General features: G+C 39.0%; 1 protein-coding gene across 5 annotated transcripts in view; it reads right to left on the reverse strand.

Annotated features, from left to right (window-relative positions):
* ALMS1 (ALMS1 centrosome and basal body associated protein) overlaps nt 1-23,741 on the reverse strand; it is a 73,700-nt gene that overhangs the window by 29,012 nt on the left and 20,947 nt on the right. For all 5 annotated transcript variants that reach the window (XM_052780845.1, XM_052780847.1, XM_052780844.1 and 2 more), the window contains 5 exons: nt 19,549-19,666; nt 16,019-18,236; nt 12,575-12,734; nt 8,556-9,788; nt 7,775-7,905 (listed from right to left, as the gene is read on the reverse strand). In XM_052780845.1, coding sequence (XP_052636805.1) covers nt 7,775-7,905; nt 8,556-9,788; nt 12,575-12,734; nt 16,019-18,236; nt 19,549-19,666 — 3,860 coding nt within the window. The remainder of the gene's footprint in view (nt 1-7,774; nt 7,906-8,555; nt 9,789-12,574; nt 12,735-16,018; nt 18,237-19,548; nt 19,667-23,741) is intronic.

The following is a 23,741-nucleotide window of genomic DNA, read 5'->3' on the forward strand; positions in this document are numbered from 1 at the left end:
GTAAATACTTCTCAACATCACTCCACTCACAGGAAAACAAGAATAAAACTTTCTTCCTTTCTATCAGTTGGCTTCATACACAGTTGCACATTTATCATAAACCTTGTTCATAATGTACTGGGAAAAATTACTATCTTTGAATGAATATTTATTCACTATCTAAGTTCAAAGGGATTTAGGGAGAGACAAACACACCCTGCTAAAGCTTTGTGATTTCAGTGATAATTAATTAAAAAGATAGCCAATTAGCCACACAAAATCACAGAAACACTGAGGTTGGAAGAGACCTCTGGAAGTCTCTAGTCTGACCTCTCGCTCAAAGTAGGGCTGTCAACTTCAACATTGCAACTGGTTACTCAGGGCCTTGTCCCCATCAAGTTTCAAAAATCTCCAAGGATGGAGATCTTGTATACAACTTAAGTACTTGTGATCTGTAAATTACTGATGAAAGGCATTCCTTCATAGCTCCATGGAAAAACAAAACAATGCAGAAACCCACATTTACTTCCAGTTATAAGTACTCAAACCCTAACCAAGTATGTAACATTAAGTTCTGGCGACCCCCAAGAAATCAGGTAGCAGACACGCACTAAAACTCTTTGGGTTTGGACCAGAGTCCAAACAAACTCCACACTATCAAAGTGTTGCATTATGTGACATTTTAGGGCTACGGGGATACTTCTGCATCTAACATTTTGCTATGCCATAACTATCACTATATGAAACAGAACTCAATATAAAAGGTTTCCCCTCCACTTGAGTTGTTTGACTCTAGCGTTTATGAAGCAGAACTAAAATGAAAGGAACTCAGTTACATGGGAATAAGTGCAAAGAAAAGAAAGCTGTTCTTTACAAAGCATGAGAAAATACTTAATTAGAAAAGCTTCAGTTTTCCATAATTGATATTTCTCTTTTCCCCTAAAACAAGTATGCCAATTTCCCTCTCAGACAAGAGCTGTAATAAATCTTTTTATTTTTATCATCACTGCCCACTGCTGACAATAATTAAAAAATGACTGAAAATAATCAGAGCTTTGATTTGCTCTTTAAGGTAAAAGATAACTTGTAAAAACTTTCCAATTCTCAGGTAAAGATCATTTTTGTTCTCCCATCGAAACAGGTATGTTCGCCACAAATACTATTTTTTTGTTTGGAAAGCTGGTGACAACGCTGCAAAAAAGAAAAGGCATTCCTACCAACAGATAAGACACTAATCCTCCCCAAAACAAGGAATTTCACTGTCAGTTGTCTTTGCTCATAAAATCTTTTTTAAAATAAGTTACACTTACACCTTTGTCTGACCACACAAATTGTCTCACATCTTTATCACCCCCCAGTATCAGAGCCACTATATTTAGGACTCCGCTATTTGACTACACATATTCAGGCATCCCTGGCATGTATTTTACACAACAGTATAAAATGCTGTGTCTTAAATTACCTGCCTGTGGGCATTTAGGAAGCTGAAACTAATAATTTACTTCAGTATTAACTTCTGTCCTGGTTTCTTTGCCTGATTTTACTAACCATTCCCATTTTCAGCATGCTCTCCAGCCCTCATTGCTTCATCTTCTGTACCTCAAGCCCCATTCCACCATCAAAAAAAAGTTTTAACAGCAACAATCAACAACAATTTATTATACCAGGTAAACAAAATTAAAGCAACATATGCTATAGCCCCTCAGCAGAATCAGACAAAAAAAATCCATACCCTACTCTCTGAGCATACTCATCAGATGGTGTTGCCTTTCAGCTGCCTATTAATAAGGCAGATTACTGACACTGCAGTTAACTGGAAAATTCCCAGGGCTACAGCACCTGCTCGCTAAGGAACCTACACCTGATTTCTCAACACACATTTTGCAGACAAAGCACTAAGTATGCCATACAGAGATAAAAGGTACAGGGTTCAGCAAATGGCTCTCATTACTTGCCAAGCAAAGTAGAAATAAATGTGTCTAAATACTCGATGAAGTTTGGATATTCCAAACTCTTCTTTCAACTCATTACAAACAGCAGATACTAACAAGGCACATTCATTGTCTGCAGAGACTTAGCAAGATCAACAAGACACACAAAACATGATCCTCTCTCTCTGACTGGCTCACCACCCTCGTTTCCCTACTTTCTGCAACTCCTTGTGCATGTGGAGGGATCAGGAGGTAGGGATGGATAGGACCTTTGCTTCCAAGCCTTTTTCTCATTGCAGCAGAAGCTCCCGAATGCTGACAGTTGATCTTTACAGCAACTTACCTGACTGGTGTAAGGAGAAGGTAGTTTGAAAGAAAAGAAATGCAAATACTTCTAGATTAAAGATCACGCTACAAACAAGGGAATAAAACATCACACTCCCAGATACATGCAGAAAATCTGTTATTCTAAGAGTACAAAGAGAAAGCCTGGCAAGTACAACTGGGAAAACCTTAAGTTACCACTCACAGTAATTTATTACTGTCAGCATTGATCAAAAAACTGCAACAGATTTTGCCCTGAAGCAAATTAAGGCAACTATTCACCTGATCTGTTAACACTGCAGCTCCAATGAGGGGCAATCAACAAAACAACTGAAATGCTAACCTTTGGAAGCAGCTGTATCAATTCTAGAGAAATGAACATTTATCTACACACAGAGATTCCCCTCACATAGATACGCACTAAAACAAGTATCATAGTTAGTCCCATTCCTGACAAAATACCACACCACATGTCACACAACATGCTAGAAAGCAGCTCCCTCTTACATTATTTCACCCCGATTCTTTTTGACAGAGCAGTTTAGCGTCAGAGGCAGTATCATGGTTAGTGAACACTGGAAATGGACAAAAGACAAATAATTTCATCAGCATCCAAACCTTACAAACAAATCATTAGAGCTCATGTTAATGTATGTTAAACTATAGGCCACCAGGCATCTTTAGAGAGAATTTCTTAAGTGTGGACATTATTTTATTAATTTACCAGTATGCGCACATCCTTAATTTAAGTGTCATTAAAAATTACAATACTTCCATTGAGGTGCAGAGTGCAAATCTGAGATAAATGTACTGCCATGGAGATGGGCCAGATAAGCTTATTTAAAAAAAAAATTTAAAAAAAAAAATCTAGGCTACATTTATTTTTCCCTACTGATTGGGACAACTGTGAAAACAGCAGAGTATATTTCATTAACAAAGTGCAACACAGGTCCCTGGATGATTACAGCCTCAGCAACTAGTTGGAATTTGGAAATAAGAATCAGTCAAAAACATTTTTGGTGTAAGTCACAAAGTATAAACAGGTATTCCACAACAGATTTTCCATCCTTTCTACATCCCAGATGTCATTAGCAGCAAACTATTTCAGCAAGGTCTGGATTATTATTCCAAAGCAGTACTTTTCTGTGGCCTTATCTATTCTAAGCAAGTAAACTAGTTTATTTGGCTTCCTGTATTTCCTATAGCCAAGAGGGACAACAAGGGACTGTAGAAGAATGCAAGGACGCAGAGCAGTCCTGTGCAAGGATAGGGGTGCTCCCGAGACAATCTCTTCCCTAAACCACATACCAGTTCAACGGCCTGAAGCAATACACAGCAACTCCTACTACTGAAAGCAAGCACAGAAGTTGCTATAAACTCATCTTCCCAAGCCTTTCACATGTTTTATTGTGCTTGTTATGTGTCATCTTTCCAAAAAAGATCTGCATGGCATATGATCCACAAGAGATTGCAGTGCAAATTTATAGCTACAACTCAGTGAACTTCCTGAAAAAGTGAGAAAGTACAAGGAGTAGAAAAATACAGCATATAGTGGAAGAATACAGTATACAAAGGGGGAATGCTCTTAGGTAAGTCTAGAGATAGCTGTTTGGCACCCATAAAAATACAGGTGGGGTAACAAGGTCCTCAATTTAGAAGGAAAATTCATAGGTTTAATATGCTGAAACTGTATTTACATCTAACAGCAACTCAAAACTCCTCAATCTCAACTGGAGGAGCAAAACAAATGTACATGTACGAACAGCACAAGAAGGTAGTTAAATCTGAAAGACAATGTTCCTGGAACAGATGACCACCTACAAGTCTTTGGCTTTTCCCCGTTATTCTTGAAATTCTTCTTATCTGGAAAGACCCTAATGATTTCAGTGGAAGAACAGTAACAGGGCTGATTTCTGGAGCCTAGGATTGACTTTTCATATGTTTTTCCTAAAAATCCCAACAAACATCATGTTGTTCATGGCTTTTTGTAACTGAAGAGTATCACCCATCCCAGGGTTAAACTCCTCAAGCCTACCTAAAGAGTAAGTACTCCATTGCCAACTTACCTGCTCAGGCAAAAAACAGATCTCTACAGCCACACCAGCATGGCCACAGATGTAGGAATTATTCATCAAACAGTAACCTATCTATAGGAATGTCTTGGCAACTCCCTGCCTCCCTTCATCACAAACAAGTTTATAGGAGAGTGCCATCAGTTTATCCTAAATTTCACAAGACCCATCTCTGGACAATCTCAAACGTCACATTTTTTAGGCCCCTTTACCAAGCATTTGCAGTTAATAAATCTGCAGCCTTTGTCTCCTTTTCCTCCTGAACAATCCCAAGGCACTGTACTTTCTCTTTCCATAAATGGCAAATTAAGACCTTTAGGAAGAGTCGGTATCAAATGAAGTTAGTATGAAATTTAGAAAAAACCCCTCCATGTCAGAAGTTCCATGTTTGCCATCTATTCCTAAGCATTTCTGCCGAGCTTTAGTGTTTATTAGAAAAGCGTAACAGCATGAATATTTCTCTCCTTGTGTAATGGAAGAGCTATAAAATCAACAGGAAGACTCCACAAATGAAGTGTAGAGAAAACAGATTCACTACACAAGGTTTGTCAATTTTACAGAAGAAAAAGCAAAGAAAATACAATTCTGAGTTACATTCATGAGCGTTGCTTGCTATTAGAGATATACCTTCAAAATTAACTTTTCATATTGAATGTTCCCTTTTTGGGGCCACTATTCAGCTGAGCACTTGAGTACATGTTTGGAGCCCATTTATGTGCATATGTCCCAATCACCACCTCAAACACTCTACTCAGCTAGAACTTGAGAAATCATTATGATGCTTCTTTTTTAGAGCGTCTGTTAACACATCACCAGTGACAAACAGCTATCAAACAGATACTTGACTATCTCAAAAGATGGAACGAACTTTAGAATTAAAAGATCACTGAGAAAAACTCTCCCAAGCTGTCTTGCTCCTTCATTGCATTTTCTTTTTTTTTTTTATATCTAGACAAGCTTCACATGCTTCCTGTGGGAAACAATAATATATCACAGTGGTACATTTTATTTCTTGAGTTGTCACCTACAAAAACGAGAGGCAGAGTCTAAACTTCCAAAAAGAACACTCATCGTAAGCCTGCATCAGAAGCACTAAATAAAGATGACGGTCTGACGAAAGAATTATTTGCTTGAGTGCTAGGAACAGTTTGTCTTTCTCAGCCTTTCAAGTTTAGTAGAAGGAAAATATCTTTTCATAATCTTTGATCTGTTCTTTTTAAGTCAGCGCATTGCCATCTTTCCTCTATAAATTCAACAGGTATTTTACAGAACAGTTTCCATTAAATTTATAGTAGATTATTTTGTCAGCAACAAAACTGACTACATTTTTTTCAGGTAAATAGTTTTCAACAATCTGTATTTTTCAGTGACATATTGTTTTGCTTGGAGAGAAAAATACATTTATCTTAAGTGTAACAAAAAACCCCAGCCACCTTCATTCTGCAAATTCAAAACCATTTTTTATCTCAAATTAAAGCCACTGTAGAGCAAAAATATTTTCAAGATTAAAGCAGAAAGTATGGTTGACCTAAAGCAATTTCTTGGAATCTTGGTTTGCAAAACTATGATTAATTTTTTCTTACTCTAAATTGGGATAAAACAATTCAAAGCTGATGCTGAATCACATAAAGGTAAAATACTTGGTTCCAGTCTGTAACAAGTTAATGTTAGGGACAAAGCTGTGATCTAACTAAATCTAAAAGTTGAGGAAAAAAGCTTCAGGGCCTCTAGTTTTTGATGAGTAGATTGAAGCAAAAATGTATTTGTGTTTTGTTTTTCTTCTTTAAGAACTGTCTGAATATCTAAAAATAAATAAAACTGTTAAAATACTTTTTTTTTCTCTGGCTCCCCAGTCAAAGATTAATTAATTACTTTAATACATGAATAACTGAGAAGTTTGGTCTGATGGTTTTTGGAAGGTGATGTCTATATTACCAACACTGTTTATTCCCAAGAAACTATAAACACAACACAGACTACTCTTATAACACTATTTTTCATTCTTGCTGATGCAAGGCTTTTAATTAAAACAAACAAACAAAACCCTATTGCTTTTCCTGGGAGGCAGGCAGTCTACTGACGGGGGGGGGGGAATATTGCTAAAGCTAAGGGCATTTGCTGAAACACCAGGTTAAGAACAGATTATGAGTGTATTTTCAAATGCAAGTTTTACTACATTCTCCTCAGAAACTGTCCCAACATTTAGCTCTGCCTAATTATCCAGTCTCTCTTCCACCAGCTCAGGGTTCTCTTATCTGCACGCATGGATACATCATCCATCCACTACTCATGTTATACAAGCATCTCCGCATTTTTCCAGTCTGTTCTTTTAATCAAAATACTCTCTAAGAATAGTACCCTACCTTGGGACACACAGACAGCCCCTAGAAATCATGACATAATTAGACTGGACACCAGATGAATGCTGAAAATGGATATTTAAAGTCAAACCAAAGGTAATATACTCCTGCTTAGACAAATTCCAATCCAGATATACTATACATTAACATCTGAACTAGAAATGTTCCAAAGGAGATATGCAAAACATGACAACAATTCAATGTCGAGTTTTCACAGAAAAATAGAGCTGTAAGAGACTGAAAGCTCATCTAGTCTATATCCCTGCCCCAAATCAGCATTAACTACACTTAGATTATTCTTTGCCAATACATGGCCAAGCTCTTCTTAAAACATACTATGATTAACACTCAATAATCTTCCTCTCATCATCCTTACTGTTAACGAGTTTCTTTTCCAATAGAACTCTTCATTGCACTTGAAGTCCATTACCTTAGATACAGTCAACACAAAGGAGGAACAATTTACACTCTTCTTCCCTGAAGCATCCTTTTAAAAATAAGTATCACACTCCTTTGTAAACATTTCAGAACACATGGGAAGTAACACAACAAATACTGCTATTATCTCGACAATGCTGCATTGTACAGTAAACTCCTTCGACAGAAGGACAAGTTTACAAGGCACAATCAGCACACGTGTAAATATTTTGTGAAAAGCAGAACTCATTAAGAATCATGAGCTGCGTGCACTTTCTCACCACAATAACACCAATTCTCCCATCACATCATCACTGACCACATCTCTGTCCTTCATACCTTTCTTCAGAACATCTTCAGTTGTGCATCACCACCCACACACCCCCCAAACCACCCCCCCCTCACCCAAAATATTTAACTACTGTCTGGGGAAAAACAAAAAACCAAAAACCCACCACAGCATGTGCCGTGGCTGGTCCTAAAACATACATAGGAACTGACTAAGCTGAAACGAGCATCTCCACTAAACAGAGCTCTCATTAGTTTGCAGCCACCTCTCCCTGTCTAGCCACCAATCTCCAAAAATATTGCAGGAATTTAATTCATCATTTTAAGATCACAAGCAAGACAGTAGCATTTATCCCCCACTTCAAGTATCTTCTCCAGAGCAGCTGGTTTGTCTGTTTTATACCTTGACTAGTGCAGATTTCTTGGCACTCAGAAGCAGCTCTGCCTTTATTTCCTCGATTCTTCGTTGGTTCTTTTCATTCGAGTCTGACACAGAATCCTGAGACTGGCTGGCCAGTTTTAGCTTCACCCATGCTACACAAAGAACATAAAACAGAAAGCAGTTTCCTTTCCATTTTCTCATATCATATACGATAACAGTTTTATAACTTAAAATCAAAACTTTGCTATGCACTTCTAGCTACCACAACTGAGGGAACAAAGACCACTATCAAATACCAGATCTCATGGACTGACCTGGAACAGAATTTAAAATGGTTCTTTTGAACATTTCTTTGGAAAGATGGATCCAGGACCCATTGCCCGGTTCTGTCATCTTTACAGTCCCAGACTCAGGTAGACACTCTTTCACACAATCCCTTCCCAAATTCTTAACCTAGCACATGCCTAATAGCCATGTGGACAAAACACTTTCTCGAGTCATTGTTAGGCAAAAGAAGGTATTCAAACTGGAAAAATCCAATTCTAACTCATTCTATCATACTACATAAGATGACTAAAAACATTGATCATTTAAGCCCTGTCCCATTAAGGCTTATTGTTAATAATATAACATAAACACCTTTAAAATCAGGGGACAGACTCAGCTGACTCCAGATGTCCTCTTACATCCATACTCCTTCATGTCAAAGTCATTTCAAAGCAACCCCTTAAACATATACCTAAATAAAGATTTGCCATTCTAACATAACACTTGATAAAACACAACTGAGACATTTTACTACCTCGTGCTTTCTTCTCCTCTTCATCTGCACTCTTCAGAATTTGTGTTGTATGTATCACAGGTGATCCATTTCTCAGAAGGTTTTTGACACAGGCAGCTAGTGAATCTCCACTGCTACTGTCATTGCTCTCTTGCATGCCTCCTGCTTTGCTTCCAGCTACACTAGCTGTAGACAACATGCCCTGGAAGCCTCCTGCAACATCGGTGACACTGCGCAGAGGCTCTGAGGAAGGATTCCCCAACTCCGAAGTTCTTCCAGAGCTGACTTCTCTACTTCCGCTGCTTTGAGTAAGACCCACAAAACCAGGTTGATTTCTGTCTGTAGTTACACTACTACAGCCTTCTGGCTCAGACCTTCCTACAGATTTTCCTGTCCTCACCTCTTTGGTCATTTCCTTCATCATCTCTTCAATATTGCACAAGTTGACTTCAAAAGAATTTTCCCACCTTAAATTGCCTGTGTTAGAATTCAGAGACTTTATTACTGACCCTTCTTCCTGCATACTTCTTTGGGTCATAGTCTCATCCCATGACAGTATCTTCTGACACTGAGGGATGCTGTCTTTCACTAACCTGCAATCTTCAGGGCCATCCTCCTTTCTAATCAGAACTGGGGAAGACTCGCCAGCTTCCCTAGAAGAGGCAGTGGAAGAGATAGGATCACACCACCTGTCAGCTATACCCTCTACCTCTGCCAAAAGCTTATGTATTTCTTGCAATGCATCAGATCCAATTGAAGAATCGCTTTCTTGACCCTTACTTCTCTTACTACCTACGCTTGAAGTCTGTGATCCTCTATCACCTTCCATTTCATTTTTAACTCCAGCCAAAGAACTGTCAGTCCATCTCTGCAGGCTGCTATTCACATCTTTTGACTCATTTTTAGCTAGCAGGTCCTGAACACTTTTTGCAACAGGCATGGGACTCTCTCTGTCAGAAGGGCAGTCAGGTGAAACAGTCTGCAGCTGCCAGTTTGGTTCAGTTAGTTTGGAGACAGCTGAACACTCTGCCTCCTGTTGTGTAGAGAGCAGAGCAGTTATCTCCAGTTGGTGGCATGACATACTGCACTGACTCACTGGTTTGTCTCCAAAAGATCTTGAGAAGCGGGGAGAGAGTTCACAGGGTGACAGAATATCAGAGCCAACTTCTGAATTCATTGGTATAGCCATACTGAGAGTGGAAGTGCTGGAGTTAAAACTTGTTTGCATAATTTCAACTGCTGACAGCAATTCACCTACAAAGAAACCAAAGAATCATTAAGTTTGGGGCTCCAGAAAACAGCTGCATCATTGAAGACTACTTTTTCTTGTACTAGAGGGCCTGTAAAGGGAGGGAAGAATTCAAATATTGGAAAACATTTAGGAAACTGTTTTTAGAATAAGACTTGAACGAAGACTTCCATGAGAATTGTCTACTGAAAGAAATATCTTAGACCATTTTGGATAAACATCAAACAAACCACAGAACTTGACTTAAATAACTTGCTTTTAAATAAATGCTTAGACTAGATTTTAAATAAATGTTCTTAGATAAATGACATAGTGGTGCTTAAATGTCCAAATGAACACTTGGATTATAAAAGTATTCCTGCAAGAAACAGGAGAGCTGCAGGGCAGTATTTCCAAAATAGCCTTTTGGAAAAAGGCAAAGGACACACTATGGATAAGCTTGTTGCCCACTACTGGTTAGAAAGGTCCAAAAGCAGACAAGATGCACTTTTAGTATTTGGATATATAACACCTAATTGCCTTTTTTTTTTTTTTTTTTTAAAAAAAAGCCAAACTTAAGTGAAAATGCTGTTCTTAAATCCATGCTGGCAGGTACACACAACAGTGAAGAGCCAGCTCCCAAATATGCCTGCCAACAGCTATTTTGTTTGTTTCAAACACAATTTTATTTCATGGCCCAACCCTGTTATTTTCAAGTACAGTAAGTGGTTCAGAGGCCAGCTGAATAATATCTCTGTTGAGGACAACTCTACCCCTGTAGCGATTGCCAAGTCATTTCAGTTGCCAAGTCTCCCACAATGCTTAAAGAAGGAAAAAATAATAAAAGAAAATAAGCAAGCCCAACAGGCATAAGAGATGCATTTAATCACTTCTGGTCAGAAAAACAGGTCAGTGCAAGATTCCTGAAGTCACAGATATTCAAAGGGTTAAACAAGTACTTGTTGTGAAGAGCCTTCAGATCTGTTCTTCCCCACTGGGTACAAGATGTGAATGCCAAAACAGAATATGCTAAGGAAAATACACATTTGAAGTAGTTGCAATGCACATTTTCACATTTTAATGGACATACTACATGGGCATGCCACTGAAGAACATCTTAACCCTAACTGAGCACACTCTGTTCTTCATATAGAAATGACTCAGTATTTGTTAAAGTCATATTGGGGTTTTTTGTTTGGCTTTTTTTTTTTTTGATGGATTTATGAACAGATATGGTCAGTTATAAAATGCATATAAATTTTTGTCACACTGAACACACCAAGAAGCCTCAGAAAGAAAGAAAAAACAAGACTTATTTCTCTCACAGGAAGAAAAAGTCTGGTAACGTTTCTTTAATCTTCAGATACAAAACATTTCCTTCTTAAGAACTCTTGTAAAAAGAGAAATAAAACCATATATTGAGTTTGTGTGGCAAGGTTTTGGTAGCGGGTGGGGTTACAGGGGTGGCTTCTGCAAGAAGCTGCTAGAAGCTTCCCCCATGTGCAACAGAGGCAATACCAGCCGGCTCATCAGCGATAGTGGTAGTGCCTCTGGTAACATATTTAAGAAGGAAAAAAAGTTGCAGTGGACACACTGAAACAGCAGCCAGAGAGAGGAGCGAGAACATGTAAGAGAACCAACCCTGCAGCCCCCCAGGTCAGTGCAGAAGGAGGGGAGGAGATGCTCCAGGCGCCGGAGCAGAGATTTCCCCTGCAGCCCATGGGGAAGACCATGGTGAGGCAGGCTGTCCCCCTGCAGCCCAGGGAGGTCCACGGGGGAGCAGATCTCCACCTGCAGCCCGGGGAGGACCCCACGCCGGAGCAGGGGGATGCCCGAAGGAGGCTGTGACCCCGTGGGAAGCCCGTGCTGGAGCAGGCTCCTGGCAGGACCTGTGGCCCCGTGGAGAGAGGAGCCCGTGCTGGAGCAGGTTTGCTGGCAGGACTTGTGACCCCATGGGGGACCCACGCTGGAGCAGGCTGTGCCTGAAGGACTGCAGCCCAGGGAAGGGACCCACGCTGGAGGAGTTCATGAAGAACTGCAGCCTGTGGGAAGGTCCTACATTGGAGAAGTTTGTGGAGGACTGTCTCCCGTGGGAGGGACCCCACGCTGGAGCAGGGGAAGAGTGTGATGAGTCCTGACCCTGAAGAGGATGAAGCGGCAGAGACAGCGTGTGATGAACTGACCATAACCCTCACTCCCCGTCCCCCTGCGCTGCTAGGGGGGTTAGGTAGAGAATCCGGGGGTGAAGCTGTGCCCAGGAAGAAGGGAGGGATGGAGGAAAGGTGTTTAGAGATTTGGTTTTATTTCTCATTACCCTACTCTGGTTGATTGGCAATAAATTAAGTTAATTTTCCCCAAGTTGAGTCTGTTTTGCCCATGACAGTAATTGGTTGAGTGATCTCTCCCTGTCCTTATCTCAACCCACAAGCCCTTTGTCATATTTTCTCTCCCCTGTCCATCTGAGGCAGGGAGTGATAGAACAGCTTTGGTGGCCAACTGGCATCCAGCCAGGGTCAACACACCACAAACTAAAAAAAAAAAAAAAAAGATAAAATGTCATTGCACTGGCTAGAAGATGCCATGTAGCCACGATTCCTTAGTGAGAAAGCATGTTTTCAAAGGTTTTAATGCTTACTTTTCCAATGCCAAATATCTCACATCGAGATGGGAGAAGATCAACTCATATGAATGAAACAAAGCATCACAAGAAGAAACACACTTGATACTACCAGGCCAAGAGCAACCTCACAGGTGAGTCTGAAGTTCTGTGTTCTCTAAGGCTTGCACAGCACAAGGTCTTCCTTCCCCATACCTTGTGGCTGCGGAGCAGCCCTTGTCAGCGTGTCAGTGGAGTCCTTCAGCGTTCTAAGCTCTGAAGGGGAAAATTCAACTTCCCTGATAGGTCCTCGGGGTACAAATGGCTTCAGTATAGTTCCAGGTGACTGATCAATGCCAAGGTTGCGAAGATATATCTGGCAAAAGAAGAAATAAGTAACACATACGGCACTATTGCAGAATGTCAATGGATTCTGAAGCTGCACATTTTCCACATCATCTTAAACACAACTTGCTTCAACACACATTGAGCCTCAGTCATGTTCAATTCACACTAACAGTTCACCCAAAACACTAAAGCAATCACATATGAGAAAACATCACCAGCTTATTCTAATCTGTGGACCATGAGTGACAAGCCTTTTTTCTAACTAGTATGACTAGACCTACATAATGGGTACCCCACAAGCAGAACAACTGACAAATCCTGCAATCTATTTCTCATTAATTTATGTTTGGCAGCAATTCAGAAGTAAGTTGTAAGAACAGTTCTGGTGGTGATAGCTTGCACTTGCACTCACCAACAGTTTTTTCCTGGTGCTTTCCTGACCTTTCCTTCATCACGCACCAAAGATGGCAACTGGCAGTAGCCTCCTACCACCAAACCAGTGTCCAGCCCTTTCCACAGGATCCAGAAACGATGGAAAAGGTCAGCAAAGAAGAGGCCACATATCTTGTTCTTGTGACAACAGCTGACTGCTTATAGTCTTTTTACACAAATCCACGCTCTGTACACTGCATGAGCAAGAAGTCTGATACTTCAGAAGAGTTTGGTAAGCTTCAGCCTCACCTGTTTAAAATGACATTTACCAGCTGGAAGGAGAACACAAAGGTTTGGTTTAAAACTGTTTTCTCCCCAAATGATTGCTGCACAGAAAACATTATCAGACTTTGAAATTCAAGCTAGGCAGCAGGCAAGTTCCTCACTCTTAAGGACAAGTTCATTGTGGGCTAGTCTTCAAGGCAAATAGTTGTGAACCCTTTTGCCAGAGCTGGTTAAAAAACATCATGAAACAGCTTTTATGATGTTGCTGTAGGGAATGTACTGGCCAAGGGTTAGAATCACTTTCTGCTGTTGATAGTTTTATGAAGAAACACAGGTAGTCTAATATATAATTCCCCATCTACTCAGTGGCCCAGCTTGCAATGAACAAATTTCAGTAGTACTTCAAAAACTCCCTGGCTATGAAACCATTACTGGATACAACCTACTGCACTGCTTTAAGTCTATAAAACGTAGAATACTCAAGCATACAAAGTCTATATACAACCAAGACTTAGTTTTACTAGCGCAGCTAAAGCAGTAAACCCCTTCTCAGTAAAGACGGCATAAAATGCATGCCTTTGTCCCTTTTCCATAAGTACAGAACAAATACACACAAGTACTATTTGCATTTGTATACCAGATATATATATAAATTGCTATCTAAGTATAACTTCATTAACATTAAACAAAGCAGTTAGTTTAGAGAAGCCGAACAAAAATCGTACTCAAAACCTAAAACTTTGCGATATACTAGAGAAAAAACGTAATGAGGATGAGGCCAACTCTCTCTTTGCAACATCCAGGAGATTGTCAGTTCAGACACACACAGCATCATTCCCTGCATTAATATATCATAGAATCATAGAATGGTTTGGGTTGGAAGGGACCTTGAAGATCATCTAGTTCCAATCCCCCGATATCAAAAGGATATTTTGAAAGCTGGAGGAGTCTCATGAAGTTAAGAGCCTACCAAAGGCCATCTAGGATCTCCTGAGAAAGTAATTTCTTCCCTTTTAACAGAGCATCTAAGTTTACGTACAGACATTATATGCAGAAAAGAAACCAAAAAACAAAGTTTGCCTTGATTTAATCACCTGTAGGGCAAAGTTAATTTCAACTCATCTACACTATGTCCTAAACTAGCCAACAAAATGAAATAAATTACCTTATAGGTCTTAACCAACTTTATTTCCTATGATCTTATTATAAACCCACATATTAATAGCCATATATGTGACCTAATCTCCTTTACCTAGTCAGTGATTTATGAAGGCAGAATTCCTCAAAACTAGGGCTGGAGAATGTGCCTAATTATAGTCATAAAAAAAAAGGAGGTAAACAGACAACCTTTACATCTCATGAATTTCATTTAAAATATCCTCCCTACAATATTTATATTTGTTTCAACACGTATTTGCAAAGACAACTGAGAGAAGAGTGCTTCTAAAACACAGTTCCAAAGACCTAATGATTATAGGAGTCATCTTGTGCGAGGAACAGCCACTTACTCAGAAGATAATTACATGTTTATCATTAACATAAATCTGCATTTAATTTTCTCTGACACTCAACAGCTATTAGTATAGTTAACATGGCTGCCACAATCTGCCCTCCATTCTCACCAACCACCCTAAAACAGGGAAGGGAGGAAAGAAATCTGCATTAGCCAAATAAGATATAAAGGAGGAAAGGTATGCAGAGGCTTCAAACATCCTTTATGAGCAATATACAAGAATCAAGAACTTATGCCTTAGATACTGGAACAAAGTGAACAAGCAAAACGAGTACTTATAGAAAAAAAAGCAATTTGATTTGCCAAGGAGTTCTGTGTTGGTTTTGCTATTATTGCAGAACTGTGGGTGTGTGAAGTTCATCTCTCTCTTCTGCAGCCTAGCATTTCCTTAGTCAGCAGTTGAGTCTGAACCTCATGTTTGGATAATTATAACCTGATCTTTTGAAAGAATCTGGAAGATCAGAAATGGCTTATCAATGCTCTGCTAAAAGAGCTATAACCAATTTATTTACAAGTCTGTCAAACAGATTTCACTTTTTAGCACTAACACTATGTCCTGTTCTTGTGTCCTATATGTTCCACCACCATCAGCCACCAATCTTTATATTTCTCTTGCATTCCTGGAAAAAACAAAAAAAATCTTTCCCATATCCACCCCATGTTAATTTCTTTGCCCATGTTAAACATTACCTAAAAGTTATTTTTTCCACCTCTGTATTTAAGATAAGCTGAACCAGTATCATGGATGAAATTCACCAGTAGCACAGACCAGCGTAAAACCATGACATTTAGTCTGTAGTGATGTAGACCCTACAAGAATCTCCTAAAAGAACGGTGGAAAAAAAAAAGGGGGGGGGAATAACTCTGAAACCTGAGTTTAAATTAGAATCAGTTTTAAAGGGTCCTTTAAGATTTTTTTAGGCTTACATAAAACACGTTTGCTAGTAATTCTAGAAGATGAACATGACAGGTTCCCAACATGACTGGATATCAGAAACTAACTATAAGCATGCTAGTGTCTCATTCCTGTGATACCTTCTACAATACTGTCCCACTCACTCTATGACAGCCAAGTGTACTCTCATCTCTTCATAATCAAAAGGTACAGAAGAGTTACAAATTTTTGTTAGAAACTAACTTACTGGGATTCTTTCTTCAATATTAAGCTCTTCTTTCTCTGGAGTTTCCAAAGTAGTTGCTCCAGTGGGGATGAAGTTATCTTTTGCACTGGTGAAGCAGCGCCTGGAAACCACTGAAGGGCACCCTGCAGAGCCCAAGCTCCCCTGGCTACTTTCTGCAGAACTAACAGGAAGATTCAAACTATCTGGGGAAATATCACCAAAATTGTCCATGCTGACATGGCCAGTAGGAATATTTAGGTTGCAAGGCTGATTTTCAAGAGCATCACAATTCTTCTGGTCATCAGTTGGAGAGTTTCCATCCTCTTTAAGGAGCTGAGCAACTCCTTCAGCAGAAATGAAAACATTTGGGTGTGAACTTTGTCCTGTACTATTACTTTCTGCATCTTCACCACTAAATCCAGAAACAATCTCAGCTGTAAACTTTTGTATCATGGAGCCTCCTAAACTATTTTCAGGCACTCCTAAAACATTACTTTTTTCTTCTAGAGGCTGCGCTGCCTCTGTTGAGTTTGCAGGCAGAATAACTTCAACCAAGGACACATTCCTACTGGAAACATTTACCACATTGTCAGACTGAGATCTAGTAAGAGGGTGGACAAGCAGTAAGTTTTTATTATGAAAACGCAAACTTCCCAGGGAACCCGTCTCTCTAAAGGAAGCAGCAACATTATCTTTGGGGTCTCTACCGCTTTTTTGTATTGACAAAATATTGTTTGAAGAACTGGCAATTGCACTGTAGGCTTTCCTTCTAGGAGAAACTCCACCTGGGTCACATGAAGTCACTGCATCAGATACCTCCTCTGGCTGGCTCACGTTCCAAGCCCCTACCTTCTCCATGAAACTAAGCGATGGGAGAGACTGAATTCTTCCAGTGTAGGGATATTTCAATTTTAAGAACTCAAAACGTTCATTGTTTTCTTTCTCAGCATATTGGAGGGAACGCTGCTTCTCAACAGATGTAGGTGTAGTGGTAGACAAGTTCCCTGAAGTTTCTTCATTTAAGCATGAAGGAGAGGCCTGAATATCTGATTTAATCACAGTGACACCAAGTTCTTCTGCCTTAACATTTTTCTTTAGAAGTAACCCTGGAGTAGACTGATAGCTTGGATGAGCAATATGTACAGAGAATGAGCCATCACTTACAAGATTAAAGGAAGGGGAAATGCCTGTAACTTTGTGTCCCCTTTCTATGGAAAAATCTGAAATAGTTAATTCACTCCTGCTTACTCCAGATTCTACTTCCACTGGGGCATCCTCACTGCATGAAGAAGGAGCTTCCATGACAGTCACAACTAGCCGTTTAGGTGCACAATCACTGGTACTTGTCACGGTAGGGATAAACGCCTCTTTCTCAAATCTCACTGCAGGAGACGGTAGTTTCCGCTGGTGATCTAGGGAAGCTCCCTGGAGTGCCTCAGTAACAGCCACGAACTTCAAGCTTTCAGAGCCATTTAAATGCACTCCATGTTCCTTCGACGCTCCTTTGCCTGTTTCAGAAGTCTTTGCAGAAAAAACATCTTGAGCATCTGAATTTTTACAACTGTCTTTCCTCAAATCATCAGATAAATTATTAGACAAATCAAGCTCAGGAACCTTCTTTTCTTTTTCCAGCTTCTCTAGCTGCCTCATGCACCCTTCTGACTCACTCTCAGCCATTTTTACCTTTTCCTTTTGCATCTCTCTTTCACTTTTTTCTGAATTCTTAGTCAGTGCTGTTTTACAAGAGGAGTTTTCTGAAGATGAGAACTCATCATGCCTCAGTAACCCTTTTTCCTTCTCCAAAAGCTCAAAGACAGTGGCTGGTACATTGCTGTCACGGGAGAAATGTTCATCTTTTACAGATATGCTGCAGGTCTGCTTTGCAAGAGAAGAAGTTTTCATTTGGTTCAGTCTATTTGCCTTGGTTAGCATCACCTTTGAAGTAGAGTTTGCTAAATTGCCACTTGTTTGGGGAATCAATGCCTCCTCATTAGTACCATTTTTACAGTCTTCATTTGCCTCCTTGCTCACAAGTAGTTGTCCAGAAAAAGAGGTTTGCTGAGACAAACAACCACTACAACTGGCATCACAAGGTTCCACGTGTCTGAATGGAAGAGGATGCTGGGACAAAGCAAAGCAGTCACTGGGTGCAGAGTCTGTGTCTGCCAGTAACACAGCCTCACGGATGTGCGAAGGCTTTGAATGCTCCTCAGATGCACCAGAAACATCAGGAACTCCTCTATAAGAGACAAGAAAAGTAAGTGAATTTCTGATCATATTTTTTATTTCAACATCCATATTCTCTGCTTTAATATAAGAGGCAGAAGTAGAATGTCACTCAAACAAATAACTGGGGTTTAGCAACATACACATAAATACATCCCCTGAACAGGCCAAAATATTAAGAAATGTAAAGAAAGTCCAAACAATATCAAAAAGCCCTACTGCCCTATAAAATAAAGGTTTGAAAATAATATTAGTTTCTACTTAGTAATACTGTCAATATTTTTCAACCTATTTAGGACTAAGGTGTTTTTTTACTAACAGGATGTTTATTAGTTAAAATATAGGAGTTGCTTACACACACACATAAATTTGCATGTGATTTTGTTTGGTTTTTTAACTAGAAATCACCTTCTTCAGTTTCATTATATCAATTATTTCTTTAAAGGATATAAAATAAGCCACATCTCAGATGAACACAAGCAACAAATTCCTATAAGCTTCTAAAATTTTTATTGTGGATTTTGAATTAATAGTTATTTTATATGAAAGTGATCATCAAACCACAATCAATATTACTCCATGCAAGTAAATCACCAGCTCTGATGGAACCAAGTTCTGATCCACAAAGTGAAGTCACAGTGTATCATCACAGTGCAGAAAAGACCTTGACTCTATGTAAGCACTGCTCAGCGATAACGAAAACATCCCTGTATTATCAACACTGTTTTCAGCACAAATCCAAAACATAGCCCCATACTAGCTACTATGAAGAAAATTAACTCTATCCCAGCAAAACCGAGCACAGACTTTTACTGAAATACCTATCTTTGTATATTCATACTTCATATAAAAATATGTATTTTAAATTAACACATAACATATATTACTCCAGTATATACAAAACACAATATTATTACATGTACAAGTCTGCATGTATTTACTACTGTAAATGCAAGCTGTATTTGATTTTTGTCCCCAAAATTTCATGAAGTTTGAAATATTTCAGAGTCTAGGAAAGCTAAAAAGATGTCTGAGAGGGTGGAGTTCCTCATTTTCCCATTTTCTTCAGGTACATTAAGATGACAAGTTCAGAAGAGGCTTCTTCTGGTTTTCCCTTGTTCAAACTCTTTTGAAGGCAAAATAAAAAGATGAGTACAACTCTGACAATGCCTTCTCTCTATACAAAACAAAGAGTAAACCACACCTTTGTCTTATTTCTGTGACCATAAAACTGTAATTATTTAATTACCAGATGTAGGACAATTCATGGCCACTTGGGAAAAAAGGTCTGCATTCTGTCGTGACACCAGGTAACTTTATCCTACCTTAAGGGAATAAAATTCATTTCTGATTGCTGGAGAAGCGTCTCATCTGAAAATCTTTGGCCTTGTGTTGAATACATCAGCAGTGGAAGACAAGGAGAGAAGTGACTGTCCCGAATATCTGTTAAAAATAACAGTAACACAGTAATAAAAGCTTGCCAGGCAATGCCTCTTTAAACTGCTCTGCCAACAAATACAGCCTTCAAAATTCAATAACATGCCAACTGCAGTGAAAATTATGTAATCCCATCATTTAAATCCTCTGCTGAAGCATGTTCCCTCATGTATTAAATTCAGCTTTCTTATCACGTATCAAATTCAGGTTTCTTCTCATCAATCTCAAAATGCTACACGACACTGACATCTCTAACTTACCCTCTTATCCTTAAACTTCTTTTTGTGCACAGCCCTATCCTTTTCCACTCGCTAGTCAGTACCTCCCCTGATGATTTCCATGCAGTCTGTACATGTCGGAGAGTGTCCACAGGGCTTCCACAGATCTTTAAGAACCAAGAATCCCCACTGATGCCTCTCCCAGTCTCCGTTTTTCCATAAGTTTTGATTATAGAAAAAGCTGCATAGGTTTTTTTCTTTAGGGTTTCAAGATACAAGTAATAAACTTAGTCATCACAATTATACCAGTACCACTATCTACTACTGTAGCAATACATTTAAGTGTCCATCATATATTTCTTTGTTCTTTGAGGTAGTTGGCACTTCTTTTTTCAGTTTGCTGCTTACAAAAACAAACAGAAATGTTTTATACCACAAGAATAAAAACAACTAAGCTGGTATCTGGTGAGTGTAAATGACTACATACATGTTTGCCAGATGCAAAAAAAACCCCTTCCAATAATTTGATAAGGAAGCTTTTTTTTTTTTAAAGCAAAAAGCTATTTGTCATCAAGAGTATGACTTCAGAACCAGAATTCACATTCATTTAATTTAGGTTCATTAGTTTTCAACCATCTCAGACAAGCTATACTCTGTATCACTTACAGAAGCATAATCACATCAGATAAGATGACCATTACATACAAAAAAAATCAAGTTTACATTACGTCAGCTTTATCCTGAGGCTTTCTACAGCCTGTATTACATCACCTGATGAGTGGTATCCAACCAGAAGACAACTTTTCTGATTAATCTTTAATTCAATACTTCCAATTAACATTTTTTTAATTACTTTAGAATACTATGTAGTGTAGTACATCATACAGCAAAGCTGGCTCAAAATTTGGATGCCCTCTAGTTCCACCTCCTCAGCAGCTACAAAAATAATAATATGATTGCTATACAGTTTCAAAGATTCCCTTCTATCAGCAGCTGCCTCCACCACATGGCCAGCCTAATGTCTCCTAGAGAAAGCCAAACTTATACTTTAGCATCTGTAGTACAGATGGCACAAACATGCTATAGCAACTTCAGTGGGGAGTCTTTGTTTTTCTAGCACCCAGTACCTCTTTAAAGCTAAACTCTCCCCCTTACTTTATTAGATAAATACATTGCACTAGTCACCACTCCATTTCACTTTCATCTTAACTATTTGCAATATCAAACATGAATGAAAAGTAAGAAAAGCCAACTGCTTTTTTAGAAGTTTATAGGAAAGGATATGTATCTTAATAGTTATTAATAGCTACTCCTGAGCAACCTGACACGAGGAGACATTCAGAAGAGGCTCCAATGTAGACTGGTGAGCACCTGCACAAAGCTGGATGAAAAAATAATTATAACATACATGGAAGTGTAAAAAAAGTCGAGGAGAAAATGGCAGCATCAGCATAGAGGGAGCAGGAGCCAAGGAAATCAGGAACAAGGTCAGGGATGTCTCATTTATAATATAACAGAGCCCAGAGGCACCGTTATATTATAGGGCACAACCAAGGTTGTGGTCTAATGTACCAGACTGATTGGTATTTACGTGATTTTAATCACAATTTGAATCATGATTTAAAATCATGGAACAGGAAACTGATCTAATTCACTGTAATCTCCTTAGCATTTATTTAAAATGTACTTTACAGAAAACAAAGAGGTTTGGTTTCAGTGGCTGATACTGACTTAGAACCAAACAGAACTTGCACATTTGATTTGTTATTCCCAACCACTAACTGGGAGCAGACAATATGTACAATGCATTTATTCTGTTTATAGTGTACATTTATTCAAACAATTTTTTGTTGTTATACTTGAAAATACTGAGAGATTAACCATAGTTAATGCAATTCTGTATCCAAGCTAAAGATGCAAAAACACATATTTTGAGAAACATTAAGCAAGCTGGAATCTAAACTATCTTAGCTGTGTTAGATGTACTTTTTTTTCCTCCCAAATCTTGTTTTACATTTAAAATGATACTATTACCTTTGTTCACTAATAATCACAGTTATTGAATTAGACTTGTCATCTCACATCATGATACACTTCATGTTTTCAGAAGTGGCATCTCATTTTTATTCATACAATAGAAAATAAGCTTTCCTGATTTTCAGCTTAACTTCTTCACTTTGAATGAAAATGTGTTTTCAAGCTAAACTGAAAGTTAGGAGCAATTAAATAAAAAAGTTTTCTGCACAAAAAGACTGGGTGTGCTGTCTTTGTAAATGAAGAAATGAAAAAGACTGAGGGAGGGAACCAAAAATAATTGAAAAAAAGCTGCCAAATGCCGTCAAAAATAGATCTTGCCAAACAATTTTTTTTTCAGTGCAACTACACATGTATTGATAAAATAAATGTGCATATACACATATACACACACACACACCCCCGTAAGTCACAACATTTGGCTGATAAATCAATGTTTTAAAGATATATCAACAAAAATTTAAGTACCACTCAACATTTGTATTAAGAAAGTCAACCCAGCACTCAAACAGATACAAAATTATTTAGCATTCTCCAAGCAGAATTATAAACAGGAAATCCTCACTGCATGGATATGCATCTAGTCAGCCCCTTCAAGAGCTGTTCTTGTCCCTGCCCTATTTGAAACTTCAGAAATCCCTAAGTTCTTACAGAGAAGGCACACAGATGAGGCAGATTGCCAAGCAATAAATATCTCGCTGCACAGACCATTGATAACAGGGCAGTCTGGGTCACCTGGCATCACAGCATGGCAAAGCATAGAAGTTTTAGTATAACTGAAGTCCAGCCATACGTTGGTGGGAACAAAGTGCCCCAGCAAATCTAACAGAGTCAAGGACTACCTCAGAAAGAAACAACTCGGATGAGGACTTGGGGGTCATGACAAACAAACCACCAATAGGAGGCCAGTGCAATACTTTATCCAAAATGGCACGCAATTTTTCCATACATCGAAAAAGAAGAATAGTGAATAAGTAGTAACAAGGACTATTCTTTCCAACCTCCTACTGAAACTACTATTGAAATGGTATTTGCAGGTTCTGATGACCATAACTCTGTTTTTGTAAATATCACAGGAAGATCAGAGAAAACAGCTAAAAGATTAAAGAAACATGCCTCATCACAAGAGCCTCCTGGAACTAAATCTGTTTAGTATAATCAAAGAGAAGATTAAGGATGACTTGATTACATTTGTATGTACATATGCAAGAACAGAAATTTGGTCATTAAAAGCATTTCGGTTTGGATAATATATAACAAGAATCCAATGTAAAACACTGAAGCTATGCAAATCTAGGTGACAAATAAGACACTTCTGAGTGCATCAACACGATACAAGATAGCTGGCTCTCTACAAAATGTGCAAGGCAGTTTAGATAGATCATTAATAGCTTCAACAGTTATTCAAACAGCACAAATGAGCCTTGCTCCAATTCTCTCTTCCCTCCGTCCTCAGCCTTTTGCATGTATTCCTGAACAAGAGCCCCTGAGTTCTCCATCTCCACTTGAAGCAGTAAGACTATACCTCAGCAAGAAAGGAGAGCCCCAATCTCTCCACCCCAGCCCAGAGATGTGTCCCACCCCCCCACCCCCCCCCCCCAGGCAAGAGAACTCTGATCCAACTGAAATGTAACCATCTCCACTTCCAATCCTACCATTACATTTCAGCCTGAACAGCAAGCTGATCTGATTGCACTGATTCATATAGTGGGTTTAGCAGAGGGGATGCAGGAGGAACAAGTATGCAGGACAAGGAAAAGCCAGACTCTTCCTTTTCAGCAGCAGACTTTAGCTGACTAAATATACTGCAAAACTGTACCCTCACACTA

This window comes from Harpia harpyja, chromosome 2 (genome assembly GCF_026419915.1).
Source record: "Harpia harpyja isolate bHarHar1 chromosome 2, bHarHar1 primary haplotype, whole genome shotgun sequence".
Lineage (NCBI taxonomy): Eukaryota > Metazoa > Chordata > Aves > Accipitriformes > Accipitridae > Harpia > Harpia harpyja.